General features: G+C 40.9%; 1 protein-coding gene across 1 annotated transcript in view; it reads right to left on the reverse strand.

The window, feature by feature from the left end:
• Positions 1 to 9,331, reverse strand: part of ADAM9 (ADAM metallopeptidase domain 9) — a 28,446-nt gene extending 19,115 nt beyond the window's left edge. Inside the window, exons 1-3 of the mRNA XM_085304218.1 lie at positions 9,319 to 9,331; positions 1,455 to 1,552; positions 4 to 68 (exon numbers count right to left, since the gene is read on the reverse strand). Of these exons, the coding sequence (XP_085160344.1) occupies positions 4 to 68; positions 1,455 to 1,552; positions 9,319 to 9,331 (176 nt within the window). The remainder of the gene's footprint in view (positions 1 to 3; positions 69 to 1,454; positions 1,553 to 9,318) is intronic.
• Between the last annotated feature and the right edge of the window lie 1,040 nt (positions 9,332 to 10,371).

Consider the following 10,371-nt stretch of genomic DNA (forward strand, 5'->3'; position numbering starts at 1 on the left):
TACTTGTTCTTTTCTAGATGAATTGTGTATTCTTTTCCCTCTATCTCAATAGCATATGATACCTTGTCCTGAATATAWAAAAAAAGAAGTTATAATTTACCCATGTTAGTGAAGAGAACAAACATTCTTCAAAATCAACTAAAATTTTGCAAGAGACAGTCCCTGCGAGCTCCATGGCTATGAATATGACATTCAGATCACTACTATCACCTTCTGTTAACTCAGGACTAGTCTGTACTGTTAACCTTTGCAGATATAGTCGTAGCAGCAAAGTGCTGGAAATCCAGCTGATATTGACAAAATTTAAACCATCTCCTTGAGGGATGTAAAACTCCTCTGTCGATCTGAGCTGCCTCTCCCATGATTCTTGCTGGCATCACAATGTTGGTTAGGGGATCAGGTTTTTGTTGCACTCCTAGCCAGTTTTACTGTGCTGAGAAGACTTCTAAATGAGAACCTGACCTTAGCCATCAGAATTTACTCTGGTTCCCAGACATCCAGCAGACAAAATGAATACCTCACTCTGTCATGTCCACAGAGATGGAGCTAACAAACTTTCCTCGTTAATCTTGCTGATTGCCCCAGACCAGAAATAACCAAAGTATGGGTGAGCCTGAAATCTATAATTGTCCTATCTCAAGAATCTGGCATCTTTTCCTGTAGCGCCAGTAAAAAGTCACATGAAGAAAACTATTTCAAAATAGCTTTGTGGTTTCCTTATTCTGTATTTCTAAGGCTTCCAGGGGGGTAAAAGAAAATGCTTAGAGCCCGAAAAGGAGAGTAGAGTTTTGTTACTGAACACAGTGAGCCAGTATTTCCACAGCCTTGTATAAGTGATGCACACTGTAACTAAGGTCCATAAATAAGCCAAATTACCTGATCACTATATTAAATATTACAGCAGGAATACTACCCTTAACTGCAAYAAACTACAAGACATTCTTGTTAATATTAAATTCTGCCAATGCTTGTAAGACTTGTGACCAAAGCAACAGTTGGTTTAATCCAAATGCCCTTAAGTATGCAGTCTTTAATTACATGGCTACATCAAAATAATTCAGGCTGGGAAATACCTCTGGTCTCTAGTCCAACTCCCTGCTCAAAGCAGGGCTAGCTGCAGAGTTAGTCCAGGCTGCTGAAGACCTTCTCCAAGCAAACTCGGAGCATCTCCCAGAATAACAATTCCACCACCTCTCTGAAACTTGTTCCAGTGCTTAAYCACCATAAAAATTCCCTTGCTGCAACTTGTAACCCCTGGAGCAGGGAAGCATTTACCAGACTGGTACTAAATCAATGCTACATGTTACACTTTTTTCTTTGTTGTTGTATGAACAAATACTTGCTTGCTGCTAGGCAAATCAGACAGTGGTTTGTGAGAATTTAAGGTCAGTTTTGGATGGGACTTGTTAATAAGTAGATGGCTAAATGAAAGTGTTTCTAAGAACGCCCAGTACCTGTACAGAGGAGACATTGGARGCCTCTCGTCGTTCTCTTCCTAACCTTTGYGGARTTATAACTTCATAGGAAGACAACAGAGAAATCTGCTGGAAACCTAGAAAAGAGAAARAAAAGAGAAAGGCTATCAGATTAGAGTGTCTTAAGGAACACAACAAACAGAAGGMTAAGACACAAAGAAGGAAACAATTTTAGAAAAAGCTACTTCCGTAGGAAGGAAGCAGTCTGAGATTCTGGAAATTGCAATTCAAGTCTCCAACTTATTCTAGATCCTTGTTGAGATTGGGCCATCTAGTATAGGTCTACAGCCTGGCACCAAGCAGATCCCTGAGCAAGCTTATAGCTCTGTCAAGGAAATTAGCTCACTGCAGCCCTTTGACACTACACARGCTAGCTCACATATCCCCAGATACTGTTTCTCAGTCTCAGCTCTCCACYTGTGAAACGGCATTAACACTTCCTTCCTCTAAGGAGGACAACACTGAGAAGATTACTATCTTGCAGGGCAGGTGGACACTATTTTAAACACTTTCTACAATGCTATATGTCCAAGTATCAACAAGAGACAGTATACTTATAAACTCTGTTTATGAGAAGCAACATACCACCATGCTGCCCAGGCACAACACACGTTTCAAGAGCTGTATCTCTTTTAAGGTGTGCTTCTGAAGAGAAAGAGCCAAAAGCTCTCATGCACACAGAAGACCACAAAGCAAACCTCTGAGCAAAACACACTCAGACTGCCTCACGAAGTGCCACTGCAAATCGCAGAGAAGGCATCAAGTTCAACAGAATGTTTAAATCAAAAGGTCTGCAATCCAATTAGTCTCTYAGAAGTATCTATCTCATACAACACCATCTTTCATCAGCAGAAACCAGAGCACTTAACAAAGGAGGTCAGCACAAAGAGAACTTGTTCAAGGACACACAGAAAGACAGTGTCAAAGCCAGGTGTCCTGAGCTGCAAAGCTGCAGAATAGCACCCACTTGGCTATGCAGACTCTCTAGACTAGCTCCCATAGGCTCCAGCAGTGCCGTTCTTCCTAACGGTACCCAAGCACAAAGCCAGTTGAGCAGAACTCAGCATCATGCCCTCACCCCCGCACATGACAGTCAAGAATCTCTGACAAAAGGCCAGTACTGCTAATTATRTTCTCAGAGAGCACTGGAAAACCTTATGAAAACTAATGAGGTGAAACAAATGCATGCAACACAAAGTAGCCTTTTGCAGTAGAAAACTTTATAAATTATGTTGCATATGCAACAAAGATTCTCTGACTAAAAAAAAAACAAGCAAAACTCTATTCTCCAAGATTCCTTAATGAGAATCAGGACATCAGTTTTTGCAAGCAACAGTTTTACATTGATTGGTTAAATAATAATAAATTGCACATGTAAATCAAATTTCCAGTGCACAGACACTCTCTGTGCTTAGTTCAAGTGCTATTCCCCCTGGAAAGCGGGAGGTTGGTTGTCCTGGGATTGCATACAGGATTAAGAGCAACAGTTTCACTAGCTCATGGCAATGGAATCAATGAGCTCATCAGAAGAGCGCTAGCTCTCAGACCTAGAAATAGGGGGAAGGGAATCGCTCTACTCCTTGTAACAATTTAACTCTTAAAAAAAACGCCTTAGAAGGCGTTAAGTTTTCAGAATGGGAAAGAGATATCACATTCATTTTAAAAACAGTAACTTTGAACATACAGAAAGACAAAATGAAATTCAGAACACTGCTGTGGCCTTGCAAGTTACACTAAGGCATTATTATGCACTCAAACCCTCCTCTGGAGGCCTGCTCCAGCATTTCAGAAATGGGCTGGAATCTCCAACCAATCTTTCAATGTCACAGGTTCCTTCAAAAAATCTCCCCCTCAGGCCAGCAAAYTACATTGAAAATTGAACTTCTGTAGATGCTTGCTCAACTTCTCCGATCAGCCTAAGAGCAAGTCACCTGAATATGAATGCTCATTACTGAACTTGAGGAGGGAGATATTTTGCAGCACTGCAAGTACAAAGCACTGTGCTACTTCACAGCTATCCCAAGAACATGACCTCAGATTAACGCTTCAAAAACACGACTGCTTTCATCCCAGACACCAGAACAGCATCCTTTCTGCTGCTGTTCTTCACTGAGCACAGCAGAAACATACAACAGAGACTCAAGTCCTGCCTCACAAGTTTACCAGAGCTCTTGTGCCTGTTGCACCGAGWCCAGCCTTTCCGGGTTTGGCTTACTGAACACGCATCACGGACTGCTTCACAGACAGGACATCAGGGAGCCTGATGCAAGCTGCACCTGTGCAGCACAGTTTAGGCATTAGGTGCAGGAACTGGATCCCTAGTGAAGTCTTCCTATGAAGACTTGCACCATTAAATATGCAGGTCTAATTGCTCAAGTCAAAATGTGTGTAGAGATCACCACAGAGGCAGATTCACCCAAATTATGAGGGAGGGGGCTTTATCAAAGTTAGACTAGCACACAGAACTATTCCTGCTTCTTTATGCTAACAGAGCTCTTGGGTAACAGAATTCTCCCGTTTGCAGAGAGCTGCTGCAGATTAAAGAACAAACTTCCTCCTCCTCCAAGTGCTTTAGAAAGATCTGCCTTCAGGCAGGAGAGCATTGAGTGCATCTCCTTCCTCAGATCAGGGAGCAGCGAACAGCTGCAGCAGACTCAGACCTTTGCAGACCGCAAATCCCATACCTACGGGGCAGCATCCGAGGCACCCTTGGATGCTCAGCACCATTCAAGTGACACTGGTGATATCAAGAGAGTTTTGAAACACATTGCTCCATTTCATTTGCTATCCTCTGCTGTATCTCAAGCTCACTATATAAGCAGAATATTTAAGGAAAACCAGTAAAACACTCATGCATCTGAACCAAGACTCACATCCTCATACTGCTGCAGCTGTCTTTTCCTCATCTCCTCCTTCTCATGCTGTATCTGGACAGGTATACTTTAGCAGTCTGAGATATAGATTACAGTGGGTTTAGTTCTGCAGAGGATACAGCCCTCCTCTATGGAACATGACAAAAAAAAGTAGCATGCAAAGAAGTGTGTGAAAAAATATTTACATCAAGACAGACTTGTTTTATTTATTTTACAGTTAGCAAAAACATCTGGGGTTGGGGGAAGGGTCTCATGTCATCCTGCAAATACTTCTAGCTGTCTTACACCAACAGTACAGAGTTACTTTACAGCAACACATGGGCCTTGGACTGACACTGCCACAGCAGCAAGTGATGATTGTAACCATTTTGCACTCTTTTCAAAAATTACATTCTCAATGAAGAACCAAAAGTAACTAGATTGGTTTCAATTTTTCTTACATTACAGTGTCCATGTGCACCTGCTTATAGAGAACACAGAGATATTAAAGCGCATCTACTTGTAATAGAGCATTTTTGTAAACTGAAGTGCAGTCAGAGCTAAGCTGTTTCTCAAGAAAACGGATAACACACATACAACAGCAGAATTTTCATTAATTATTGTAATTATTGTATAAAAGGTAGAAAAATCTTCATCTAAATGGCCTTGCTGTGCAAAGGCTAGAGAAAGTACAGAGTTTCAATCCTCCTTGGCAAGAAAATAGGAGAGGGAAGGGCTGTTTCCTTCCCTGGTGTGAGCCACCAAAAGTATATGCTCTAGCAAATCACTTCTCTACATCTGTCATTTCCAATCACACATTTTAGTTCGTATCCGCTCCTATGCTCTTGCAAATTTCTGCTCTACATTTGTTACTTTTCCAATCCATTCCAGAAGTGCCTTTATTTAAGTGGAGGACAGGATACTTCAAGAGACTTCTGGAGAAACCCTTACAACACACGCTACAAGAACATTAGGGCATGATTAATCTTTGCAGCACTCAAAAAGCTGCGCGCCTTTCCAAAAGCACACTTGGAAACAGAAGACAAAAGGAATGAATCATCACACAAAGCTAACATAATTGGGAGGATTTTCTGGGAATAGCATAATTCTAAGAAGTTGCATGTTAGAAAAACAGCAATAAGAATATAATTTTCTACCCAGACCATTCTGACACTTCTCCCTCCGTTTTGTGCTCTCCGTTCCTCACTTCACTACTGTCAGTTTGGAAGTTGATTTCAGGTACAATGTGCTTTTCTTCCCTTTATTTTGTGTAAAATTTGTTAGAAGAGGACGAAGAGTTTGTATTGACTAACAAAGTGCTTCCTACTGGAATAAGTTAAAATAAAGTGTAAGAAGACATCATCTTGCTTTCTAGTTATTAGTTGAACTAAAAAGAGAATAGCAAGGTTTGCAGTAAAGGTTTGAGATTAATGTAAATAGGTTTCCTTTCAATTTTCAGTTTTCTTCCTCTTCTCGCAAAAACCTCTATTCTCCCCCCATGCCCTAAAAGGGATAAAATTGCCACAAACTCACTTATTTTGTCTATTTTGTAAAGTTTTGTGGAACTGTCCTCAGGAAACAACACAACTCTGCACTCTGAAAATGCAGCACACCATCACTGGCATTCCCCAGAATAAAAGTGTTCATTCTAGCAGGTATCTCCAGTGCATTTACTCTCACTTTTAAAAGATTCTATTTCCATGCTGACTGCCCCATGCAACATTTTGTTCATCATAAGCAACCCTCTAAAAGGGCAGACTCCTGTTATACGCAAATCGAATGGAAGTGACATGAAACAAAGCAGAAATGAGAAGATAGGCAAAAGATAATCCTGCGTCAATCCTCCTCCTACTGTCAAGGGCTGGCTGTGTGGGACTGACGCTTTTTCTAGAGATGAACACAAAGCTTGAAAGGTGTGACCTTAATCCCACAACACATCGGCCATCTTCAGTCCCATCTAGCATACGCTGCCCTTCCAGTGACTAACACAGTTAGACTTTATCTCACCCAGGGAACAAAAATGCATTCAGCCTGACCTAATTAGCACAAGACAAGATTGTAGCAAGGACAAGGTAGACTGCTACAATAGCTGCAAACTGTCTCTAGCTCAATGCTACGTTCCAGCATGTTATGAAGGCATTATTAGATGTGATTCTGCAAGCAAATCTGTATTAAGTTGCTACCTTCCAGTCAAGATGGTCACCGTGAACACTCATCCACGTATTTTAACATAAGGTAAAAATGGTTTCATTTATGTAAACTATTTCTGAAAGAAAAGCAGAAATGATAGGAAAAAGCAAACTTGAATATTCAGCTGTCTTGCATATAAGATGTTTTAAGACATTTATATTCTGCTTTCCCCAAATAAGCTCTTTTTTTAAGCTTTTTCCTCATACCCGTTTTTAAAAAGATATATACCATAATATGATAAGTATGGATCTCCAACACAGTAGTTTGCAATAAATTCTACAGTAGCCTACAGGACTTGTAGGCAGCTGCTTCCTGCCGTTGGCTAAGATTGCTGGCTGAGTTTCACTATATTCCCCACCACAGCATCTGAGAATATGCCTCTCACCATTCATTCTTGGATGCAATGTCAGTTGAGAGTGCATTTCCAAGGAGAAGAAAGCAACTGCATCCACTATATTTATCTTATCTCATTAAAGACTGCTTTAATTACCAAGCATCAGAGGCAACCAGGAAGACATGAATCATCTTCCCCTCCCCATCCCGAACTGACAGGAAGAATTTTGTGTATGTTCCACAGCATGTGGGAGCTTGAAAACTATCAGARTAAGTCATAGCTGTTACTGTTTTTCAGACACTGAGGTAAGCTGCTAGGGTACCTACTCCCCTATGGATACGACCTATATTTGACACAAAAGTCAAGCTGTGGCTCTTAGGTTTACGCACCTTGACACGCCTGCAGCTCATCGGCTCGGTTACAAAACGCAGCATACAGCTACATCCACCTACACAGAACAGTTCATCCCAATTATCACTAATTGTGAGGTCACCGACAAACTCTTCAGTGTAAGCAAAAAACAAAACAAAAAAAAGCAGGGAAAAAAGTTTAGATTGTTGCCCATTCCACCACAAAACAAAATCATTTCATAAAAACAAGCTCATCTGGCACATGACCAGTGCAGCAGTTGAGGCTGTCTCCACCCTGTCTCCACAGGAGCACTGGATTCTGCGGGGCAAACATCAGAAAACCCACCTCTCCCGCCGCAGTGCAGGGTGCAGCGGGGCACTGGGAATTTCAGCAATGTCTGCAAGGTGCGATTTCTGCTCTGCACCCTTCCAGGAGTCTGTTGGATCCCATACTGCTTTCAGGATCACAAGGGCCTCCCATTCTGTACAATACACAAAACAAATTTCTCTGATACTACCCAAATTTACTTGCAGCTTTCTATTAGTGAACGTAAACACACACAGGATATCCACTGTGACCATATACTCATGTGYGCTTACTTCAGTTTACTCTGTCGAATGCTTAAGTGAGAGTGAAAAGTTTGCTATCAAACCAGGAAAAAAATTAGTATCACACTGAAGGCAATGCTAATGTTCTCTTCAAATTTATTCTGCGACTGCATCCAATCTAACAACTTCTGGCCATTTTACTGTAAATGTAAAGGCTCAGGCCTTTACTGTGCAAATATCAGTGAGCTGCAATGAGTTTTAATCTTCTATTAGCTACATGCATGTTTTAAACAAAAGATGCGCATTGTTAAGGTATTAAATACATTGACTCATTAAGTTAACTATATTTTTAATTGATTACAATTAATAGATGAGGTCAACTGCACCAGTCATTTTACAGTTATGCAGAACGTTGTTCACTAGAAGGACATTATGAACTGGTCCAGTCCATCCACCCATCCCAAGGTAGGATCAGCTGCACCTGAAGCATCTCCAACAAATGTTTGCCTAACCTGCGCTGAAATATTCACTGATAAGAGTTTCACAGCCTTCACAAGCAATCTATTCCACTGCTCTGCTATCCTCACTGTATAAAGGAGTTTCCCTGATGTCCAGCASATTTCTCTCATTGTGATTTTATCCAATCCACAAAGGAGGTGAACAGTTTACTCCCCTTTTCTCTCTGGCTGCAAGATCCTCAAAGTATGTTGTCATATCCCATCTCCTTTCCTTCAATTAAGTAAAGYCCATTCTCCCAATATTTTCTTGTGKATCGTATTTTCTAGACTTCTGACTGTTCACATCAGGCTCTACTGGACTCTCCAGTTAGATCACATCTATACTGAAGAAGAATCCAAAACTGGACACAATATACCAGTGATGCCTCTCCAGTAGCAAGCTTCATGTGCTACATGAAAGACTGCTTCACGTGTTTATGCATCTCCACAAATTTATTTTTGTCGTAACAGACAGYACGGTTGACTGACATGCAGCTTAACCTACCCTAACGCTCATTTCCTTTTCTGCCAACGCACTCCTGCAYCTCATTTTCACCCTCTCATATTTGTGCAGACAATTATATCCATCTTAGTAGTATAAGCACTTTGCATATGTCTTTTCAAAACTACATCTTTATGTCAGATATTTCTCTCACATGTTCACATTAATTGGACTGGTAATCCTTATTTTAAGGTGCTTGCATCCTTTCTGACCAGATGAGCATCATCTGAAAATTCAACAAGCGTTCTGTCCACTCTATTATCAAAATCATAAAGGACATTGAAGAAATATTTTGAAGGATATTGCCACCAACTGTATACTAGAGAAAGCATGTTTAAGTGCCGTTGACTTTTCTTCCAAGATGACAGCAGCAGTAAGATTTACTCTGCAGACTCTGGAAGTGAGAAAGTCCTTCACTTCCACTATGTAAATACTAGATAAATCCTTCTAAAAAATATTTAGGGATTTACCCAAAACATCATACTAACAAATCTATTGCAAAAGGTAGGAACATTTCCTGTGAAGCCATCAGTTTCAGTTCCTCTGATACCTSAAGGACTAAACAGTACCTTGCACTTTCATGGTGGTTCTGCAGCTCCAAAGCACCTGGGAACATCAGCCAAGCTCTCCTTCCAGAGCACGCTCCTTCCTGTCACTTTTCTTTCCATCTCCTCTGTCCCTTGCTCTAAATCTTCAGACCATGTGGGCCTCCTCGTGTCACAGTGTCTTTTTGAAAGGTAGGAAAAAGTGATCAACTATCATGGCAAAATAAGCAAATTCATACTTGATTTATTATTCACCAGGAATACTGCTTTAATGTTAAAACTGGCAAGAAATCTTAATCTAATTCCTCTTAGTACTTTACTCAGGGCAAGGAGGTTGAAACAGGAAACTGAGCTCTTCTACAGCAATGGTTGCTAGAATATGTTTACCTCCCTCTTGCTAGAATCCTGACCTACACCATAAGTGTTTCCTGTCTAGACTCTTACCATTCCTTCTTCCCTTTCTAAAGCCATATCCTAATTTGCCTGGAAGACGCTAACTGACCCACAAAAAGGTCCATCACTCTTATTCTCTGGTATTATCACGAACATCCTTTTCATCTTTGAATGTAATTTTACAAGGAKAAACAGACCAAAGCCACACCATCCTCCTCTGCTGCAAGCTTATTAATCTCACCCTGGACACCATTCTTCCAGGGTCAGTGGAAGACTCTACCCTTTCATCTGTGAACAGCCACAGTCTGGATGGACTGTGTTGTTTTAAAGAGGAGTTCCTTGCATACAGATCCCACTCACTTCCTCCAGATCTAGTCAGTTGTGTAGATGTCAACCCACTTCACATGGTGGAGGTTTATGGGAAAGTTTCTTTCCTGGAAGCATCACAATCTTTAAATTTSGTTACCAAAGGAAACCATGCAATACAAGTTTAATCACAAAACTCTRTAGAGTCGAGCAAGTGAACTGGGTTTTTTTTAAGTTTTAGATGTTTAGAAATGATTGAGACAGGCAAAAACTACAAGGTCACATTTCAAATTTCCTTCCCCCCTTCCCCCCCCAATAGAGCACTACGAGAAGGTACATTGAAATTTCTTTCCTCCTTTTATTCTTCACAGAGAGGAA

The sequence above is a fragment of the Rhea americana genome, unplaced genomic scaffold, assembly GCF_003343005.1.
Source record: "Rhea americana isolate MKP2758 unplaced genomic scaffold, rheAme1 scaffold_204, whole genome shotgun sequence".
NCBI lineage: Eukaryota > Metazoa > Chordata > Aves > Rheiformes > Rheidae > Rhea > Rhea americana.